Consider the following 23,475-nt stretch of genomic DNA (forward strand, 5'->3'; position numbering starts at 1 on the left):
TCACATAAATACTTACAGCATATTCTTGCTAGTGCCTTGCAACTTCAGGGTCTTTCCAACTCATTCATTCATCCACTACAATAGAGATGCTAATTGGGTACAAAAACATGCAATCTTTCCATTTTACAGATAATTAAACCATGGAAAATGGAGATTAAGGAATGATTGAGATACCTAACTATATATAACTATATAGTGTTATATTAAACGTCCTAGGTTATCAGGAAGAAGCACATGAGGCTGACCTATCTCACATGGGACCTATGGAAAACTCGAACTGTTCTGGAGTGGCAGATGCACAAATCCCTCCTCTTGTCCCACATCTATGGAAACATGAGTTAGGAGATATATACTTTTAGATCCCCATCTTGTGCTCAAATGATCGGACCATTCTCTGTTCACAGACGTGATTTTTTTAACAGACTTTGATAAGCCAGATACATGGTACCAAACACTTGTGTTTTAGCATTTTTACAAATATATTTGTATTTCTTTACTGTGGATTGAATCATAGATAATCAAATGCTTAATATTCTGTGCATTTAGCTAAATCAGAGAGAATTCATACTTTCTAAAACCAGTGTAATATATTCTCTCATGAGATACTCTAACACCTATATTTATAGCAGATAGCAAAAAATATCTAGTGAGTCATTAATCAATAATTAGTAGGCAGTTTTCAAGTCAGTTCCAGGATCACTTTGCCTCCTACAGAAAAGATAAAAAATAGAATAGGATATGTAGTTCATGGACACACACTGAAAGTCAGTCAGATACAGTTCTTTTTCTTCAGAGGTGTAAGTCCTATCCTACTTTTACTGTCACAACTCAGATCATCAGTACAAAATGCATACCAGCCGTGGCCTACTGTTGTTACAATGAACCCCAACTGGCTCAGGAAGCAGGTACTATGCAAATATCTTTCCCCTTCAGTTCTGCCACCATAAGCAAGGACAGGTGAGCAGGCCATGTAGACAAGGTTTCTTTATTGGAAGAGCAAAATACATAGATGCCTTCCACAATTCCTCAGCCTGGCCAAAGAGCTTTAACAGGTTGCTGAATAGGAACTATCTGCAACTTCCAGAGGTGCCAGGTTAGACCATATGATGGTGATAATTGTCCTGTGGTCACACATCTGTGGTGCTATGTCCACATCTGTTTAGCCAGAAATTCAGATCTGGATAGCAGTCAGGTGGTAAAGGTAGTGTCTAGGTAAATCCATATGCTGGAAACACTTAGAATCTCTTACATATTTCCACTTTGGTGCTCCAGCAGGAAAACATTACTTCATGCTAATAAACCCCCATGAATATTGTGTATGGACACTGCAAATCTGGTAATGAAAATCTAAGTGGAAACTCAAACACTTCAATGAACAAAAGCCTCGGGTAAATTGTGGTTTAGCAAAACTCCTGGCCAGACTGTATCTCCTATAACCTGCATTGTTTATCACAGAGCCACAGAATTATTGAAGTTGGAAGGCACCTCTGGAGGTCACCTATTCCAACCACTTTACTTAAGGAAGAGGCAGCTAGGACAGGTTACAGAGGGCCATGTCCAGACAGATTTTGTGTACCTCGAGGGACAAAGACTCCATGACTGCTCTGGGCAGCCTGTGCCAGCATTCAACCAGTCACAGTAAATCACAGTAAAGAGATTATTCTTGTATTCAGATGGAATTTCGTGTGTTTCAGTTTGTGCCTACTGCCTCTCGTCCTGTTGCTGGGCATCACTGAGAAGAATCTTGCTTCATCTTCTCTACACTGTCCCATCGGATATTTACGCACGTGAGTAAGATCCCCTCAGAGCCTCTTGTTCATCAGGGCGGAAGTCATTCAGTAGAGTGATTTGGGTTGGCCAAAAGAGGTAGATGAATTACAATTCTTTCAAGGCATTCCTGAAATCATAATACTACTTTTCTGATGGTCAGTTTTGAACTAGGCTTTTTTGTCTTCAACTTTTTAATTAAAATGGAAGATTATATTTTCTTCACAAATAAAACATTTATTGAAGAAAAACACTTTAAAATATGGCATTTAACTGAAAAATATTTTTAATACAAAGCTACTGACTGCCCCAATGCAAAATATCAACATATTACTGAGAGGTAAGTTGCCTACATACTTTGTTGAATATGTTCTGTTCATTAACAATGAGTCTAAAAGTGCTCAGATCTTCAATGAAGTGTCCTTACTCTGCACAGATAAAAGAATTAGGTGGGTGGGTTTTTTTATTTCTTTCTTGAAACCTAGCACTGTTTATTTTTTTCTTGCAATGCAATGAGACTGGTATTAACATGCTTTCAAAATAAATAGAATTATCACTGTTTCCTAGGTTAGGTACAAGTACAGGGTAACACAATTTGCACAAGTCATTTGGTCAATGCCAGATTGGAAAATAAAGAGTGTGTCTCTCAACTCTCTGCAGCTGGCTGTACAACCTCTCTATAAAATGCTGAAGCTGTGTGGTTATTTTTGTTTATTTCAACATGCTGGATTTAAAATAGTTGTTATTCAATAGCATAAGACGATTTTGCAGCAAAGACCAGAACAGCACATGGACTGTCTCTAAACAGCAGCTAAGAATCTGCTAAAAAATAAAGCAAGACATTATTTCTCAATTGTACCTGGAAGCTGTGCCTAGCGCTGTGATCCATGCCTGGAAAATCCCAGCAAGGAAGGAAAATGGGCTTTTCCTTGTTATCACAAAGTAGAGCAGAGGCAGGAAGATCCCTCCATGAATGAGGAGACCCACAATCACAGTGACCATGTACATGCCAAGTTGTCTAGCAACTACTTCTAAGTCCTTGATTGCAATGATTTTTCCACAAATGAGGCAAGCAATGCCCAAAGGGGAGTACCTGGAGAAAGAGAACAAGCATAAACAAGAACCAGTCTTTGCCTTGTAGTCATAAAAATTGTCCTTAACAGAGTAGAGACTGGAGGAAGGGTAGCGGCTCTCAGGCTCAACACTGAGATGCAGTTCAGGAATTGATGGAAATTCAATGGATAGCTTTCACATCTTTTAAAAAATAATGGCTATCTCCAGCAAATGCCCCATCTACTCCATTTTATTCCAATGGAATATGCATTTCCTGAAAAGTCTTCGATCCTGGAATAACATTGTACAAAAACATTATAATATTACATAGGCTTGGATCATTATGAAGATTGGCTTAGTACTTGTTTTTAATACATGACTTTTACAACCCATTGTTTACCTGGTTTCAGAGAGTTGCATTATTTGCTTCAGTTAAATTATTTGTTGAAATGAATCACTTATTCTGAAGGCTGTAAATGATTCTGTTATGTTCTTTAAATAATTTGGACAAATATTTTTTAGCTCATGGATTCTTCATTAATTATGTGCTTTCCTTACTTAGGGCAGGGTTTTTGTCACCTCAGTCATGTGAACATAAACAGAACTTTTAAATAGGGTGATAACAGTAGCACAGGTTGGTAGTAGAAAGATTTGAAATTAATGGATATTCTTTAAAAAATGTAACAGTGAGAAATGCCTGAGAGTGCATGGATAGAATATTTATACATACACTGATAAAGATTATTATCCTACATAATTTTAAATGACATTCACTCTATCTGTTTCATAAAACGCAAGCGGGAAGTAATGTGTGTAACAGTGGAGAAACAGTAAAAAGATGGTTCTCTGAAAATAAATGGTAACACATCTTTTCAAAAGGAATTAGTGATTTGGATGCTTAATTAAAAACCATACAAAGGAAACTGGCTTTCAGAATAAAGGTGCTTCATGTTTTATGTAAGAAACATCTTAAGAATCATCTCATGGTCTATCAAGCAGTGCGCCCCAAACCTTGAAAGCACACTTGAAATGCAAGGCCAGCTGTTACAGCAGTTATCATAAAAGCCATATTTCAATGAACTTGACAAAACATATATCTTATAAAGAATTACACAGTGTCAGAGCCAGACATCTGCTTTGTTTTATGCTCGTGTAGCAATGCCATGCTCCTGAGAGTCTGGAGTTGCCACGGGGGTTACAGTTCTCTGTGCAGAGAAATCATAAACCAAACAGAACGTAACCCTGCATGAAGAAGTGCATTTGTCTTTATAAACACACATTTTAAAAACTGCTTTTGGCCACAACAGTTCTTTAAAAATTCTAGACACAGATGAACAAGTGGAATTCTCAACATCAGCTTCCTTTCTCAAGAGGAATAAAAAGCACATCAGTAAAAAAACCCAAAACAGTTATAGTGAATATCTTGAATCTTGCATGATTTCCTGATATTGCAACACTACTAGAGACAATTTATACTGTGGGCAAGGTACTGTGTCTTGGGTGTACCAATTGGTGCTAAGTAAGAGTAAATTCTAGCTCTTGAAGTGTTACAAGAGTATAGTCACAATTTCTTTACAGACTTGAGAACAGCAAGGTTTTGTAAATAAAACCAACTGCATTTTTATGCAGCAAGATTGCCTACAGAAAAGCAGAAACACAATAGGAATGAAAGTAATTGCTTCATGTTCTTTCTTTTGCTTTAGACATTTCCACATCACTGTCACTATCTGCATCAGTCTTGCAAAACAGTCTCCCTTTGAAATTCTGATGATGCTGGATACTTGCACCTCAGGCACCCTGCTTCCTTTTCTACCAACTGGAACCTCAGAGAAGAGGCATACTGCAGGCCTGTAACTCAGGAAACCCCTTCCAGGGCCACCAGGGAATCATGGGGAGCAATGAGCCATGATACACATATTGTAGTAGAGTGCCTATTTCTGCTCTCAAAGACCTGCGAGGTATGAAACACAGCAGTATAATGCCTTTTTATGTTCTGAAAAACCAGATTTGTGCGGTATGGCCACACTTGGCACTGTGCACAAACTGCTCTGGGGAAGCCCTTGGAAGAAACATCTCATAAGAAAAAACAAAAAAAAAAAAAAAAAAAAAGAAAGAGAGAATCCCCTTCCAGAAATGTGAAGAAGGGCTCAGTCCTAATGGGGTAAAATCACCCCCTTGAAGACAAGCAAGGCCCCGTTATTACAAATGGGTATACTTCCAGTGACCCCATTGTGGCAAGGCTGTAAGACACAGATCCTGCAGAAACCATGGGTGGAGGGACTATGCATCACTGAAAACTGATGGAATTTTATTTGGTGGTAAAGTATTTTTACTACAGAAGACAGCGAAGAAAGTGTGTCTCCAGGCTTCTTTGTAATCGTACCTCCTAGCTAATAACCTGCTAGCCTCCCAGGAAGATTTGGATATTCTGATGTGGGGTGTTCTTGCTTGCTCATGTGTCTTTCTGTGTAATGAGCTTCCATAATCAATGTGGTATTTGAAGGCCTTTGATAGTACCTGCATGCCTTGGATTTAATTCATAACAATTCAGAAATGTTTCAAATTGAGTCCTTAATAATCCTCACCCACTAGAAATAATGCTGCTATGGTTCTAACACACCTGTTAAGGCTTTAAGAAATGAACTATTTAATTACATTGTTTACTAACAAATTGTGGTCACTATACTGAGGGTTTATAAGGTTGGTTCAAATATTTTTTTTTGTTCTAGAAGTTAAAACTTCAAACTTACCACATGATCATAGTTACCAACTTCATTACAATCTCATTCAGGATGTTGAAGAAATCCACCATCATCTTGGCCTGTTCTCCCATTTTCCCCATAGCAATGCCAAAAGCAATAAAGAATCCTATCAAACCTATTGGAAAAAATTCACAGGACAAAAAAAAAAGCACACATAAATCCATAGATTTTAGGAAGGTTTTGAACCTTGTCAATGCCTTGATACTAATTGCTAATACAGTTTTCAGAACTATAAAGTATTACACACCTCCTGGGGGGTTTTAATATGAAGTCACTCTCCCCTTACATGATCTTAACCAGAACATCTTTTATTCTTCAATATTTTACTAACTTGCATTTTCACAGCTCAACTATGTGGTGTTCTTTTTTTCTTTTTTCCTGAACTGATCCAATCATCAAAGATATACCTATTCCCTAGTCTTCTCAGTACCACGCAACTGTTAGAAACCTCATAGCCCCTGGCAAATGGGAGAGGCAATACAGCGCTGTACCGTGACTCTTCATTGTTGTTAAAACAATCACTAGAGACCAAGAGTGTTTTTCTCAAGCTTTACAAAAACTTCCCAACAGATTCAACCTACAGACTAGTTAATCAGTCTTGGAGTACAGGGAAAGGCAAAAGCAGCACTGGTACATAAATTTCACAGGCCAGGAGCATTCCAGTTAAATGAAGAAAGTGTCTGTGAGAGAAGAAGGTGGGAGAATGGATAGGGACTTTTGCATGAAGTGACAGGACAAGGGGAAATGTGACAGGGCTAGTCACTCACCCACATACCTCAGAACTTCCCCAACCAAGAAGAAAAGAAGAGTAATTGTGGTGGGTGACTCCCTTCTGAGGGGAACAGAAGGGCCCATTTGTCGACCAGATCCACCCCACAGGGAGGTCTGCTGCCTGCCTGGGGCTCGGATTAGAGATGTTAAAAAGAAGCTCTCTGAACTGGTGCAGCCGTCTGACTACTACCCACTGCTGGTTTTTCAGGTTGGCAGTGACGAAATTATTACGAGGAACGTAAGGGCAATGAAGAGAGACTACAGGGCCCTGGGACGGCTGGTTAAAGGGTCTGGAGCGCAAGTGGTGTTTGCCTCCATACCTGTTGCAAGCGAGGGTGAAGGGATATATAAGAAGACTCTGCAGGTTAATGTATGGCTACGTGACTGGTGCCAAAGGCAGGGGTTTGGGTTTTTCAGTCACGGGCTGCTGTATGGGACACCTGGTTTGCTGGTGACAGGCGGGATACACCAGTCCCAGAGGAGAAAAAGGGTTTTGGGGCAGGAGTTAGCAGGGCTTATTGACAGGGCTTTAAACTAGTTATGAAGGGGGGAGGGGATTTAACTGGGCCTGTTGGGGACAAGCCCAAGAGGAACATGCTAGGGATTGAAGGATGGCGGGCTAAGGAGGACTATCAATCTCTTGTTTCACTTGTGGGAAAGGATAGCTCTTTAGACCCTGTCCCGCAGGGGAAAAAGGGTACTAGGACTGGCTCCCTGAAATGCCTGTACACCAATGCACGCAGCATGGGGAATAAACAGGAGGAGTTAGAAGTCTGTGTGCGGGCTAAAGGTTATGATCTAGTGGCGATTACAGAGACATGGTGGGACAGTTCACATGACTGGAATGTGGTCATGGATGGCTATGTCCTTTTTAGGAAAGATAGGTCAGCGAAGCGAGGTGGTGGAGTTGCTCTTTATGTGAGAGAGCAACTAGAATGTATTGAGTTCTGTCCGGGGTCGGATGAGGAGCAAGTGGAATGTCTGTGGGTACGAATCAAGGGGCTGACTGGCACGGGTGATACAGTTGTGGGGGTCTATTACAGACCTCCTGATCAGGACGAAGGAGTTGATGAGGCTTTCTACAGGCAACTGGAAGTAGCCTCGCGACTACATGCCTTAGTCGTCGTGGGGGACTTTAACTACCCCGATATTTGCTGGAAGACTCACGCAGCCAGTCATTCACAGTCTAGGAGGTTCCTCGAGTGCATTGATGATAATTTCTTAATGCAAATGGTGGACGTACCAACTAGGGGAGCAGCGCTGCTAGATTTAGTACTCGCCAACAAGGAGGGTTTGGTCGAAGTGGTGACGGTCAATGGCAGCCTTGGCTGCAGTGACCATGAGATGGTGGAGTTTAGGATCCTGTGTGGGAGGAATAGAATACCTAGCAAAGCCACAGTTCTGGATTTCCGAAGGGCCAACTTTGGCCTCTTCAGTCAACTGCTAAGGGAAGTCTCATGGGAAAGTGTACTAGGCGGTAAAGGGGCTCAAGATAGTTGGTTAGCATTCAAGGACCGCTTCTTCCAAGCTCAGGATCGGAGCGTCCCAATGAGTAGGAAGTCAAGTAAGGGATCTAGGAGACCGGCATGGTTAAACAAGGAGCTGCTGGGCAAACTCAAGTGGAAAAGGAGAATCTATGGATTATGGAAGGAGGGGCTGGCCGCTTGGGAGGAATATAGGACAGTTGTTAGAGGATGTAGGGAGGCAATTAGGACAGCTAAGGCCTCCTTGGAACTCAATCTTGCTAGTCGGGTTAAAGACAATAGAAAGGGCTTCTTCAAATACATAGCAAATAAAACTAAAACAAGAGGCAATATAGGCCCACTGCTGAACGAAGTGGGTACCCTGGAGACAGAGGATATAAAGAAGGCAGAGGTGCTGAATGCCTTCTTTGCCTCTGTCTTTACTCCTGCAGACTCTCCCCGAGGGCCCCGGATTTCTATAGCCCCAGAAGGAGTCAGGACAAAGGAGGAGTTTGCTTTGGTAGATGAGGATTGGGTTAGGGATCAGCTATGCAAACTGGACATCTGTAAATCGATGGGTCCGGATGGAATGCACCCACGGGTGCTGAGGGAGCTGGCGGAGGTCATTGCTAGGCCACTTTCCATCATCTTTGGTAAGTCGTGGGAAACGGGCGAGGTGCCTGAGGATTGGCGGATGGCAAAGGTCACACCAATCTATAAGAAGGGCAAGAAGAAGGACCCGGGTAATTATAGACCGGTCAGCCTTACCTTCATCCCTGGAAAGGTGATGGAACAACTTATTCTTGACTCCATCACTAGGCATATCAAGGATGAGGGGGTCATTAAGAACAGCCAACATGGTTTTATGAGGGGGAAGTCATGTATGACCAACCTTATAGCCTTCTATGAGGAAGTGACTAGGTGGAGGGATGATGGTAGAGCGGTAGATGTGGTTTTTCTTGATTTCAGTAAGGCATTTGATACTGTCTCCCACAGCATCCTCATAGATAAGCTAAGGAAGTGTGGGCTTGACGATCAAGTAGTGAGGTGGATCGAGAACTGGTTGAAAGGAAGAAGGCAGAGAGTTGTGGTCAATGGCGCAGAATCTAGCTGGAGGTCTGTGACTAGTGGAGTTCCTCAGGGGTCGGTGCTGGGACCGGTGCTGTTTAATATTTTCATCAATGACCTGGATGAGGGAACTGAGTGCACCCTCAGCAAGTTTGCTGATGACACAAAACTGGGAGGAGTGGCTGACACACCAGAAGACTGTGCTGCCATTCAGCGAGACCTGGACAGGCTGGAGAGTTGGGCGAGGAGAAACTTGATGAAATTTAACAAGGGCAAGTGTAGAGTCTTGCATCTGGGGAAGAACAACCCCATGTACCAGTACAGGTTGGGGGTTGACCTGCTGGAAAGTAGTGAAGGGGAAAGGGACCTGGGGGTCCTGGTGGATAGGAGGATGACCATGAGCCAGCAATGTGCTCTTGTGGCCAAGAAGGCAAATGGCATCTTAGGGTGCATTAGAAAGGGAGTGGTTAGTAGGTCAAGAGAGGTTCTCCTCCCCCTCTACTCAGCATTGGTGAGGCCGCATCTGGAATATTGCGTCCAGTTCTGGGCCCCTCTGTTCAAGAAGGACAGGGAATTGCTTGAAGGAGTCCAGCGCAGAGCCACAAAGATGATTAAGGGAGTGGAACATCTCCCTTATGAGGAGAGGCTGAGGGAGCTGGGTCTCTTTAGCTTGGAGAAGAGGAGACTGAGGGGTGACCTCATCAATGTTTACAAATATGTAAAGGGTAGGTGTCAGGATGATGGAGCTAGGCTTTTTTCAGTGATATCCAGTGATAGGACAAGGGGCAATGGGTGTAAACTGGAACATAGGAAGTTCCACGTTAACATCAGGAAGAACTTCTTTACTGTAAGAGTGACAGAGCACTGGAACAGGTTGCCCAGGGGGGTTGTGGAGTCTCCTACACTGGAGATATTCAAGGCCCGCCTGGACAAGTTCCTGTGTGATGTACTGTAGGTTACCCTGCTCTTGCAGGGGGGTTGGACTAGATGATCTTTTTAGGTCCCTTCCAACCCTTGGGATTCTGTGATTCTGTGATTCTGTGAAATGGCTTTAAACTGACAGAGGGGAGATTTAGATTAGTTATCAGGAAGAAGTTCTTCCAACTGATCTGGAGAAATCTCCAGGAACTCGCCAACAAAGTTTAAGTTGACAAGCAGGTATTCGTTATTGCAGCATCAGGATCTGGGCTTGCTCAGCCTGGAGAAGAGAAGGCTCCTTAAGGGGAAACCTTAGAGAGGCTTCCAGTGCCTAAAGGGGCAGACAAGAAATGTGGAGAGGGGTTTTTGACAAGGGCCTGTAGTGACAGAACAAGGGGGAATGGCTTTAATCTGACATTTAGAGGAGACATTTAGATTAGATTTTAGGCAGAAGCTCTTCCCTGTGAGGGTGGTGAGGCGCTGGCACAGGTTGCCCAGAGAAGCTGTGGCTGCCCCATCCCTGGCAGTGTTCAAGGCCAGGCTGGACGTGGCTTGGGGCAACCTGGTCTAGTGGAAGGTGTCCCTGCCTGTGATTGGGGGTTGGAACTGTATAAGCTTTAAGGTCCCTTCCAACCCAAACTGTTCTAGGATTCTAAGATTCTTTGATTTTACTTTAAGATAAACCACAGAATGCCCATTAAGCAGATTAATCTCACTGAAACCAGCTATCAGGGGATACATGATCATAGAATTCAGTAAGAGCAACATTTGGCTCCTAAATTTAAACGCTTAGGTGTGAAAATCTGGAGCATTGGACTATCAGTGTGAAAAACCAACTGAGTGCATCTGTCATGTATTACTTTGGAGCTGTATCTCCAATGCTAAATTTTAACATCCAGCAATTTTCAGTGGGATTAGTAACTGATACTGAAACAGTTTGAATCTTAAGCTACCCTTTGAGGCTAGGTAGTCTTGTCATAATACGATTTCAGCATTTAAAATATGTGTGAACTCAACTGGGAAATTCCTAAGGAAAAATCCATCAGGACACAAAAGTATTCAACAGAAGGGAATTTCAGCTACTGGGACTCTGGGAAAAGACAAGCTGTCCCATATCCTCACACTGGGTTTAGCAACCAGATTTTTTTCTTCTTCCTTTTTAATCCAATCTCCTGGATATGAAGTAATTTCTTAGCACTAAGCTATCTTTGTTGAGTCACTTGAATAGGGAAGTGAAGCGTATGCTTGTGCGCTGTGGAGCACAGAGAAATTATTAAAGCTTTTCAGTCAAAGACCAAGTAACTTCCTGGAATTCAGACACTGCACTAGAATATGTTAGTAGGTGGTTTTGTTCGTTAATTCCAAATGAGCTGCTGTATTAGTCATGAGAGTCAAGTTGGTTCATATTTGCAGAAATTTGCCTGGCTTGTAGAGTTTATGCAAGCTGGCTGGCAATTCCCCAATTTTCACTTCTTCATTCAAAACCAAACAAAACTCTGGAACATTTGAGTCATCGGTCAAAATACTACAGCAAATCCCACACCTAAACTGTGTATTTCCTTTATGTGGGAATTGTATTCAGCCTTCTATCTCTTTTCTTATCCGTAACAGTTCCTGCACAAAAAAGTCCAGCACTAAATGCAATGCAACTCTCACATGAGAAATACTGTTTGTTTTTAAGAAAGAAAAAAGCAGGTGAGGATAATAGCAGGAGAAATGATCTGCTGCCTCGTGCAGGGTGCAATTTGAAGCTTTGAAAAAAAGCAGCTCCTCTGCCCACAGACACTGAATGGAAGGAGGAGCTGCGGAGGTGGCTGAAAGAGTGGCTCTTGTAAAGCCAGCTGCTTCACAGAGAAATAAATCATCTCTGATCAGCTCTTGACAAGGGGCTGTAGTGACAGGAAGAGGTGGAATCGCTTTAACCTGACAGAGGGGAGACTGAGATGAGATCTTAGGAAGAAGCTGTTCACTGTAAAGGTTGGTGAGGCCCTGGCACAGGTTGCCCAAAGAAGCTGTGGCTGCCCCATCCCTGGCAGTGTTCAAGGCCAGGCTGGACAGGGCTTGGAGCAACCTGGTCTAGTGGAAGGTGTCCCTGCTCGTAGCAGGGGGTTGGAACTGGATGAGCTTTAAGGTCACTTCTAATCCAAACCATCCTACAGTTCTATGAGCTTGTTGATGCTGTTTCCCCTATATCTAAACAAAGCAGCTGCTGTCAACTGTCTCACCAACACCTGGAGAAGCTCTGCAGGCACAGCAGCCACAGTGTCAGCAGGAGCAGCACATCAGCTGCAAGGAATCTGTAAGGGGCCATTTATTTGCCCCTAAAAAGTGATGGCCCAGTGGTGAGATTAAGCAGTGGTTGAGATACTGACACATACTGTTCCACTTTGAGGATGACTCTATAAGCACAGGTGTCAGCCTGTGGGCATGCTGCCACAGAGCATGTGTATCTTTAAGTGTAGACACGCCAATGAGGCTAAAAATTGAGGGCTAATTTGTGTCCGAGTTCACCCACATCCATAAAGTAAGAAGAGGAATGAGGAGCACTCCTTTCCAGGCTGACAAAACAGTGAGTCTGCACACAGAGGAGAAAACAGAAATAGTGTGGCGGCTCTTCATTCCCGTGTGCCCCTGCCCCAGCTCAAACAGGTACCTCAGAAAGGGTGGGAGATGGCAAAGCCTTCATATCACCCCCACTTGCTGGCTCGTCTAGCCAAGATGGCACAATGTCAGTTGTTCATCATTTGCAGCTGGTAAAGGTCAGCAGGCGAGATGAAAGGAGGGAGCTGTGACTCAGAGACGTGTCAAGCCTCCCTGGATTTTTTTTGGGTGGTGTGGTTCACACCCCACCTCTCATTGCAGGCTCTGCCTCAAGACAAGTTCTAGTTCAGTGTGCCCAAGACACCTACTGGAAACAGCTGAGCTCAAATTCATCAGCGGGTGGATAGAGGTGGCTCTGAAACCTCTCTCCCGTACTGTTCAGCCAATAAGTGTTAGTTTTAGTCTAGGTAGGCTACTTCTAGGATGAAAGGATACCTCCTGCATGCTTCTCCACTGTACTCCAATTAATATCTGCACAGCTATGGAATAATTCACTTGCTTGTTTCTGTGACACAGTCATATCTCTCAGAAGACCATTAGATTTTTATCTCAGAGATCAGTGGGCAGCCCAGTAGGTGATAATATTTGCTGATTATTTGGGGAGATTAAACTTGTACCGAAGAGGAAATCAGAAAACACTGGTTACCCAGTCACAGCCAAAAGTTGTGTCATACAATATGATGTACATATTTGACAGGCAAAAAGTTTTCCTACCCAGGACATTCATGCCATCCTTAAATTCAAGTCCCTTCTTAATGACCAGCTGGGCTTCTGCTGGTGCTTCACGCACTGTCTCATTCATCAGAGCAAAAGCAGAGTCAGTGACATTAGGTGTTTCTTCTATTGGTGGTGGCACCAGCACTTTCTTGGTGACAGTTTGGATCTGAAGGCAATAAAAAGGGAGGATGAGAATGGAAACAGACTGAATGCAATCCGTATGGGAGATCAGGAAAAAATAATAAAACCAGTCTTCACTTGAAATTCCAATGAACTATATTTTTTAAGGATTAGACATGCATTCCACAACCTCTTACCCCTCTTCCAAAAATAAGTTTGTTTTTCAGTCGTTCCAAGTGTCACAAAGTCCTGGGAGTTTTCCTCATGACTTTAGTGTGAAAAGTATGGCAAATACTTGCTCATTACCACTACATTGTAATATTTTACAGCTAGTTAGCCCCTTTGTCCCGATGGCTCACAAACAGTGTTTCACAGATTGTACGTTACACATTGATACCATTTATTTAGAACCAAAAGACAGGCTCCTCTAAGATCAGTCACAGCAGCAACTCTGCAGCAAGGCTTGTTATTCAGTTTGGTCTGCCCACCTAAAGTTATCATAGTTTGATTGTTAAGTCAAAACAAAAACTTAGGGCATTTCCAACACCTCGCTTGGTGACTGCAAGAGCTCAAAATGGAATATACAGTCCCCTGAGCTCTCCAATTAAAATACTGTGAGTGACAGACAAAAGACAAGTTATCAAAGCTGCCTATCAAAGATACCTATGAAATCAAATCCGACCACCTCAAAAAGAGATGATATCAGCATCTGAATGGATCTACAACCTTCCTGGCACATGAAAGACAGAGTCTAGGGAAAGCTACAAAGGAATGGTAGGGGAGACATGGGCTTGAGTTTACAGCTAGGAAAAAAGGCAGAAGAAGCGGAAAAAGAGATCTGTGACTTGCTGCTTTTAGAAGGGTTATTTTCCTCCTGCTTCACACCTTGAGCCTTTCCTGCTGCTTCATGGCTTTGGGACCAGCAAAATGGTTAGAAAGCTATGACTGGTTTGCCATGGTTTCCCATCTGCTCCCTACTTCCCTTGTTCCTAGAAGCATGTTTGAGCAAGGCATCGGAAATGGTACATTAGCTTTTCAAAGAACATTGCACCTCTTTCCTCTTGAGTTGGATGTTTTAGTTCAAAGGATGATGATCCAGATTCAATCCATGTATTTTAAAACCTTACGGTTGTTTGGTTTTTTGCTTTTTTGTATTCCTTCAGTTTTGGTTGTTTTTTTTTTTTTTTTTTTTTTTTTAAGGTTTTAAAAACCTTGTGGTTTAAAAACTGATAGTTTTTAAAATACCTTACGTCCCTCCTTTCAAACCCTGCTGTCCAAATCAAGAAGGGGGGATATAGACAGAAATTCTACACAGCTTTGTATGAGAAACTCTATAGTTGTCCTGAAACAACCCAACATTCCTGCACATTTACTTTTTTTCAGAGTTAAATTTTATCTGAGGGATGTTGTCAACACAATTTTTTTTTATGTGAGGTATCCACAACGTAAGAATAGAGTCCCAGAAATTAAACTAACATTAAACTGTACACACTCACAAATTCCACAACAGTCAAAGGTCCTCAGCCCTTCTTTGCACACAGCCAGTCACTAAAAAGGCTGAGCTAAACATCAAATATGGATTCTGACAACAACGTCTGAGGCTAGAAAACCATTTAAATGCCACAGTCATATTTGTAGATGATAGTCCCATTCTCTTTCATGGCACATAAGATCTTAAGTCTCTGATGGAACAACCCTTTGCATTATAAATAAGATTTTCTTGTGGATCATACAAAAATTCAAGAGATATTGAAAAGCCATGATGGTCCAAAGTGCAGTTTGCAAATGAACAGTCTCAAAATTGCAAGTGAATCCCTTCATTGCTTTTTACCTGGCTGCAAAGAAAGGCATGTAAAACTCTCCCACAGACCACAGAGACACAGTACCATTGCTGTGCACTCCTCAAGATCATTCTTCACAGGATTTCTGCAACAAATGGCTTCCTCCTAAGGCAACCTGGTAACACTGAACACTCATGGAGAGACACTGCATACATGTAGGTAGAAAACACATATGCTGACACCATTAAAAGCAGTTACTTTTCCTCCTAAATAAAGAGAGAGAGAAGTAGAGCCTCATGCCTTAAGAAGAAGTTAAGGCTAACAGAAGGCACAAGTTCCATGTGGAAAGGAGTGTGACTTTGCAAATGAAATGTGGCTTTGTGGCAGAGGCTTTCACTGGCAATTAGGTTGGAATCAGGTAAAATTAAAGACTGCAAAGCCAAAAAGTTCATCAGCTTTTTTGACTAAGTTTGAAAACCTGCAATGAATTTGGTGATCCATAACTAGTGAAATGACCTGAACATTGACATTACACACCCTGAAAAAGCAATATTAAGGACCCAAGGAAACTACTGAACACAGGTAGCTTAGCTGTTCTTTCTCCTGCTTTTAGTCGCTTTGTTGAGATATTTGACCACTTTCAACTGACCAGAAATTTAACTCTCCTCTCTTCCACAGTTCGAATGAGGAAAATGAAGAAAAAACCCATAAGCAGCCTGCTCTCCCCTCACTCAATTTTGCAAAACTGTATTTCACATTACATGTGATGTTTAGCCACCCACAGTTTGACCACATAACTGACATTCCCATTATGATTTGGAAATATTGAGAATGTTCTGCCTTTAAAGCCCCAAGGACTATGTGTTTTTATGTGGAAGCCCAAAGAAGTGAAGCAATCCAAGCCCTTTTGGCAGCCTAGGTTGCCCTCAATTCTTCCATCCCCCAAGGCCTCTTCTCCCATCCCCTCTTCACTTTATTCTTCAGCCATAACCACAGCTCCAGATATCATGCCATTTCATATAGGAACACTTAAGAGCAGGTTTGGCAACAAACCCTGTTCCATTAAAAAAAAAAAAAAAAAAAAGAAAAAGAAAGTAAGTCTGCATTATTGCAAAACAAATTAGTTGTAGGAAAAAACCAGCTTACATAGAAGAAATATGCACAAGCAGAAATTAGGAATCAGGCACTGATCATTTATTTTACCCCTTGAAGTAAGCTGTTTTGATTAAGCATTGGGGAAAACCTTTTTGACAAAATTATCCCCCGTCAGAGCAAGCAGCACTTGCTGCAAGCATCCTTCTTCTGAGGCACCCCAGATGGCTCAGACCTGGCCTGATGGAGCCACCTGTAGGTGGGCCAAACACTTCAGTATATGATCCGCACATGGTCTGGACTCTAATACAGCAATAGAAGTTATGAGAGGTTGAGTTTTGGGGTACATTTCCACTGGCAATGAGCTGAAATGAGGATCATCCATATATTAAAAATAGGGCATTGCAAAACCACCAGCTCTGTAACTAACAACCAAGATCAAATCAACCTGGGTGAAAGATTTCATAATGCATCAGCTGTTCATTCCCAAGCCAGAATTCATGATCATATATACTGTATAAAAGTGAGGGGAAAAAAATAAGTTTACTTAATAACAAACTTAAAATCATCTTCTTAAAAAAAATAATCTGTGAATTTAAATAAAAAACAAAGCAGCTATAAATAACATTCTTTCATTTACCTGCTCAAGAATTAAGACCTGTCTGTTTGCATTTCTGTCATTTACCTAAGCAATAACATAGACAACCCTGGTGAGTAAAAGATGTAAAAAAAACATTATCAAGGATTAGAAAGATTTACCTGCTGAAAGCAAGCCTGGACTAAATTTTCAGGGAACAGATTTCGGATCAGATCCAAGAAAGCATCCAGACTAGATACTTCATCGTTCTTCTTCCCTTGACCAAGCTGTTTTCTGAGTTTTGGATTCCCTGGATGGATGGCTAAAACCAAAATCACACCCAGCACAGCAGCAATAATAGTGGTGGACATGTAGTAGACCATGGCTCTTGTACCCAATCGGCCACTTGCTTTAGCATCTAAACCAGACAGTCCTGCAGGTGTTTTATTTTAAGAAACAAACAAATACATTGAGGCTCAATATCCAATTCAATAATAATCAAATAAAATCTGTTATACTTCACAAAGTTTAATGACCACCTACAGGTGCCCACTTTTGTCCTTGTAAAATTCTCACCACTAGATAGATTCTCCCTCCAGTTCTTCTGTGAACAATGTCTGCCGGTACTAATTTAAAGGAAACCATTTAAGAGGAGACATTGATAAATAAAGAAGATATCCTACTATCTTTGTCCTTGATTGTCCTTGATTGCTGCAAAATTAAAGCTGACACCACAGCTTTAAGAAAGCTAGGCTCATTAGTATCATGATATCTTATTTATAAGGTCCAACCCATGAATTAAGTGAAACAGCATATTAAGAAATTTCTGCTGCTCAAGAAGGTAGTATGTGTACATATGTTTGAAAATAAATTCACTGGACCATCTATGTATTAAGGCAAATGAAGTTAATCAGAAAATAATTCTGAAATACACACTTCAACTGTAAAATTCCTGACAGGATCACACTATTACTCTTCTTACATTGGAAAAAGCAAACCAGGTGGTATCTGTAGCAAGCATCTTAAAGTATTTATGGCTAATAGATCTTACCTGTGATTAAACTGGAGATAATTAAAGGGAGGATCAGCATTTTTAGCATCCTCATAAGTATATCTCCTGGGAAGGCTATTAACATGATGATGTCAGGGTCAATAGGAGTTGCTAGACGAAGAAGACCCCCACAGACTGCACCCAGGATGACACCTAGAAGAAGAGTAAAAGAGAACAACTAAGCAACATAAATATACCTGAACATACATCAATTACTATTAAGATTAGCCTGGAAGAAAAATGGTTACATTAGGCAATAACGAAGAAGATTTTTGGTACAGAGACAATTTTGGGAGGCTTATCCCCCTGATTAATATGAAGTTGTAACACAGTTATCATGTCTCTTATGATTAAAGAGAAGTTGTAGTGATGTAGAATCTTCTGCCAGCTGAGATTACACCTGATGCACTATCCTGCAATACAAATTTGCTGCAAACTGATGTTACTGAGGTTTAATAATACTGTGTAGGTACTGCAATATATTGAGGGATAGTCACAGATAATTCATATCATTGTGCTACAGGCACGAAGATGTGATTTCTGTAAGGCTATAGAGAATTGATAAGAAAGCCAGGTTAGGACCCAGCTCTTCAGAGTATGACATCTAGCTCTCAATATAAGAATAGTACCACCTGAAAACAAGGTCAGTGTGAGTAGTTATTTTACAGGCTAAGAAAAACCCTGCAAGAAAGACTGTCTTGTGCAGGAAATAGTCTTGTGAGGGAAACAGATTCAAGTTTCACTTGGGTGGTTTTAGAAGGGAGTGCCTGATCTGCAATAAGCTGAAGAAAACTTATCATAGTATCACAGAATGGTTTTGGTTGGAAGGGACCTTCAAAGATCATCTAGTCCAGCCCCCCTGCAATGAGGAGGGACATCTTCAGTTAGATCTGGTTGCCCAGAAGCACATCCAGCCTCACCTTGAATATCTTCAGGCTTGTGGACCATCACCTCTCTGGGAAACCTGTACCAGTATTTTACCCTCGTTGTAAAAAATTTCTTTCTCTTGATTCTCAGTACTCATTTATTACTCCTTCCCTCTAATGGTTTGCATCCTTGCGCTCGCATTCTCAAAACAAAAACAATCCTTTCATCACTTAGGTGTTATCACTGTACAGATCTAAACCCCTCTCTCCAGACTGAGAATGTTGAAGAATAGTCTATAGCAACAGAAAGGCCATGTTCACTTCCATAACATGGTCTTTGTGAATGGATACTTTATGTTTACATCCAGAATGCCTTTATTTTCCTGGTCCCAAGCCAAATTCTCAAGTGTAATAAAACTTGACAGCAAAGCCTAAATTATGATTTGCAACAACTACGACTCTTTGAAGAATCATTTTCATACAGTGGAAAATATATATGTATTTGAAATATTTTCTGGAACTGCATCAGGCACCTTCTAAAAATGTTTCAATGCAAATACAGTCTAAACATTTCAGTGGTATGAGTTTCGAAGGCTGAAAATTATGGATGTGAAATTTGCAGCTCTAGACCAGCTGCAGCTGGTCTTTAAAACAATAACAAAATAGCGTATGTGTATGAATTTGCTGCATTTGGCTGTTAGTCTTTCAGTGAAAAAGAAACAGGCAAAGAGCCAGTGAACCACAGTAAAATGTCAAACTGTTCCATATTTGGAAGCTGCTAAAGCCAGAGGCAACATTCAGGATGAGATCATGGAGCACTGGCTTACAAATACGAAGAGGGGACAACCTTAAAAGCAGCAGAGGATGAACTGTGAGATAAAAGATGAAGGGAAGAAAATTTTGAAGAGTTTTGTCTTCCCCCCAACTCCCCAAATAGCTTAGAAAAAAAGATGTGTAGTGGATTTAGTTCTACTGAATGACATTGATGTGATCGGCCTTGGGACTTAGATCACACTCCGGTCAACACCAGATGCAGAAGGTATTGCAGTGGCATGGGTTCGCTCCATGCTGTGTCAGTAACACCCTGCACACCTGAACTAAAGGGGCAGTGGAGAATCTTTGCTGGTGAAGGCTGCAGGGAGACCTTAGAGCAGCTTCCAGTGCCTAAAGGGGCCAACAAAACATCTGGAGAGGGGCTTTTGACAACAAAAAATCTGGAGAGGGGCTCCTGTAGTGACAGGACAAGGGCAAACAGCTTTAAACTGACAGAGGGGAGATTTAGATGAGATCTTAGGGAGAAGTTCTTCCCTGCGAGGGTACTGAGGCACTGGCACAGGATGCCCAGAGAAGCTGTGGCTGCCCCATCCCTGGCAGTGTTCAAGGCCAGGTTGGATGGGGCTTTGAGCAACCTGGTCTAGTGGAAGATGTCCCTGCCCATGGCAGGGGGTTGGAACTGGATGAGCTTTAAAGTCCCTTCTAACTCAAATTAGTCTCTGATTCTGTGATAATGCCTGTGGGCATCCTATCTACTCTCTGGCTTTTCAGCTGTTCCAGCTGGGTCTGTGGGACTAGACAGACAAATACAGATGCATACTGCATATCCAGATCAGCAGAAGTAGCTTACCGAAGACCGTTAGAGTCAGGAGCAGATTCCTATGGAGCGACTGGCAGAACTGAACACATATGTTCCTGGATCTGTGCTCCACGGGATTTAAATGACTTTCATGCATCCGCACTTCTACTTGCTTAGGCATATTGTTGGCACTAGAATAAAAAACGGAAGTTAAGCAAAAGTTATAGCGCAAGACGACAGAAGTGAGAGGAAAGTCTGGATTACTTCCACCATATATAACTGGGGAACCTGATGCATGTTCCATCGCTTTCCGCATTTCACAGACACTGTATATTAACTGCTATGGAGAAGTCTTCGAAATGGCAACAGCTTGTCCCTCTAAAGGTGTAGCTTTTAATGTATTTTTTTTGTTGTTGTCTCAAAGGGTGGGGATGTAAACAGAACTGTTTCACTGGACACATCATCTCAACTTTTTCATGGACTCAACTATTGGTTTTGAGCTGGAAAATTCACTTTCTCCCAAAATAATGGCTGTCTACTTAAAGTAGGGGAGATGGCTGGAGAACGAAGTTTCTATGAGCAGGGAAGTGCAGATTTTTGTATATTCTGTAATACTAATTCAGGAAAAGAGTTTTAAAATGAGGGTTTATTTGCAAAATAAAGCATTCCATAATATTTTGCTTCATCTTCCCAAAATGTTCCATTTCAGTATTAACATTTTAATATAATTGGAATGATCTCAAGAGAATCTTTTTCAACTTTGTTCTAATGAGACTTGAACAACCCCTACTGAAAATTAGTCAGAAAACAACACATTCCCCAAGAAAACCTTTGATTTTATTAAATTGTTGGGGTGAGAGAAAAAGGTTTTAGACTAACACTGGTGCATGTTTGAGTAGGTGATATGGACATGAGTGCATGACTTTGAAAGCCATGCCTCTAACTTTTTCAACACCTGGGAAATCATTAGCAAGACTCCCTTTTTATATACAAGATATTCAAATGTACTACTACAAATAAAACATAGAGTTCCCCTACAAGTTAAGACTGTCTACTTCAATATGAGAAGTGGGTAAAGAACGAATTCTTTCATTATCAAGTAAATATACATTTTAAGATCTTATGCCAGATTAGGATGAGATTTTAGAAAAAAAGAAACTGAATCTTTCTCTACAACAGTAGAACAAGGTCTACAGATCTAAACCAGACCTAAACAGGTCTGAAAGTTACATAAAGTTTCAAATAAAACCACTTTCAGGAATCAAAACATTTTTAGTAATATATAGCTGTCCTCAGAAAGTTTCTCAACAGGAAGTTTTTAGTAGACCTGTAATAAGAATTCAGCCATTCTGATACAAATAGTTTCATGATTTCCCTTTCAAAGCGAAATGGCATTTCTTTCCAATATTTAAAAAGTAGCACCAGCACAAAATGCATTAGAGGCTATGTTTTGGTTTCAGGGTTTTTGTTTGTTTGGGTTGTTTTTTGGGTTTTTTTTAGGGGGAAAAAGTCCTCTAAGTCTTGTAATTTTTATTTTGTGCCTTTTAACATATTTTACAGTGGTGGTTGCAATGAAACGTCCTCCTTTTGGTGGAAGTACAAACAAGAATATCAGTGCACCTTCTAACAACTTAAATGTGAGGCATGTCTGCTTCTTGAAGACTTATGAATGCAAGTGGAAGAGATACATGAGGATTAGCCAGGGGATAATATGCATAGCAGTTATCGGAGGAATTATGAGAAAGATGAGACAGAGTCCGCAGTATTTCTGCTACGCAGGCTACAAAGCCGTGAAATCACCTGTGGAAGTGTGCCACAAAATCAAGGAACTTGGGAACCCAACTTTGCAACTAGGGATTACATCTAGTTTCTCTTGCACTCTGAACACAAATGCATAACTTCTTTAGACCTACAGGTTTATTCTGTATGCTTCTGAAACTCTGAAATATGGACAGCTGAAAGTAATTCAGAAGAAAACCTTAGAGGCTCCTCCATTAGCAATTAATTAGGCTAATTAATTAATGGAATGGATCAGTAAACAGAAGCAGCTGATGATGTTGTATGTCTTTTGAGGCTGTTGCTTTGTGCTAGGTTTAGTCTGGTTTCCTGGACCCTCTCCCACCTGACACCATGCCAAATGAAAGCCACCTCACATATATCTGCTTTCTAAGCAGTGGGTTTTTTCTATAACCCACAGACAACGGAAGCATACTATTCCCCTGGCACCACTGCTGAAATAAGTCCTCCCATGTGGAAGCAAGTCTCTGGTCCTACTCTTGTATTCAAGCCTTATTTCTATTCCCAACCATTTCTATGTGACAGCATAGTTTGCTGGCCAGATACCCCTTCCACTCCAAGTCCAGTCAGCATACAAACCGGGGTTCATGAAGGGAGGGGATAGTGCACCTACTTGTACTGCTGCAGGGACTACTTCAGGATTATACCCCAAACTGTAGATGGTGGTCAAACAACACAGACCTTCTACATGATAGCAACAATCTCCTTCAAAAGTTCAGCCATGTACCTTCTGAGAAGATAAGGAAAGGAGAACACAAAGCTCTTCAAGGACACTCCTAAATTTCCAGGAACTTAATACTGTGTTGTGTGCTTCCCTCAAGTGCAAAATATGGGGGTTTACACTCTCCATCTCTTCAAGACTGTAAGTGAACCTTCAGCATGGACTGACATTCTGATTGGCATGAGGTTTTTAAAGAAAAAAAGACCCAAAACTAAAACATGCTAACCATGTGGATCTGTTACAAAAAAGCGTTGACATATGAATATCATCACATGAAAAATGGTACCACAAAGGATAATAATTCAGTATTTGCACTGTTAACACTGCTCTTCAAAATGAGATATTTATCACCACACCAGAGACAAAGTATTGTTCCGGGCTTTTGAGTAAATTGCAGGGGGAGAGGAGAGGAAACAATAGAGAAATAAAAACCTTCTTCAAAGGATAATAGAAGCTTCTTGTGTAGCGCTTGATATACCCCGATTTTGCCCCAGAAATTATCCATCCAATGATTAGAAATTGAAAACCTGTTTGACCTCTGAATCATGGAAATGAACTGTTGTCTTATGGACATGGTATGTGCAAGGTACAAGAAAAAAAAATAAAAATCTGTCCATCAGCATTTGATTTTAGTTTATCTAAATATTTACAGCTAGTTTTGCACGTAACAGATACAGTACTATATGAAACAATATTAAACTGCAAATTTGAAGCTGTAGTTTCTTTCTCTTGTTGGTTGCTATGCATGATGGTATCAAAATGCAGGAACACGCTTTC

At 41.3% G+C, this 23,475-nt stretch overlaps 1 protein-coding gene across 3 annotated transcripts in view; it reads right to left on the bottom strand.

Moving 5' to 3' along the window:
- The window catches only part of SLC1A2 (solute carrier family 1 member 2), an 80,870-nt gene that overhangs the window by 14,666 nt on the left and 42,729 nt on the right, over positions 1–23,475 (bottom strand). The window contains exons 2-7 of one of the 3 annotated variants that reach the window (XM_065683161.1): positions 20,232–20,371; positions 17,742–17,894; positions 16,873–17,123; positions 13,118–13,286; positions 5,571–5,697; positions 2,627–2,860 (exon numbers count right to left, since the gene is read on the bottom strand). In XM_065683161.1, the coding sequence (XP_065539233.1) occupies positions 2,627–2,860; positions 5,571–5,697; positions 13,118–13,286; positions 16,873–17,123; positions 17,742–17,894; positions 20,232–20,371 (1,074 nt within the window). Of the gene's footprint in view, positions 1–2,626; positions 2,861–5,570; positions 5,698–13,117; positions 13,287–16,872; positions 17,124–17,233; positions 17,321–17,741; positions 17,895–20,231; positions 20,372–23,475 lie in introns of those variants that run through there. The other 2 variants (XM_065683163.1, XM_065683164.1) reach the window with 2 other exon arrangements.

This window comes from Lathamus discolor, chromosome 6 (assembly GCF_037157495.1).
Source record: "Lathamus discolor isolate bLatDis1 chromosome 6, bLatDis1.hap1, whole genome shotgun sequence".
NCBI classification, from domain to species: Eukaryota; Metazoa; Chordata; class Aves; order Psittaciformes; family Psittacidae; genus Lathamus; species Lathamus discolor.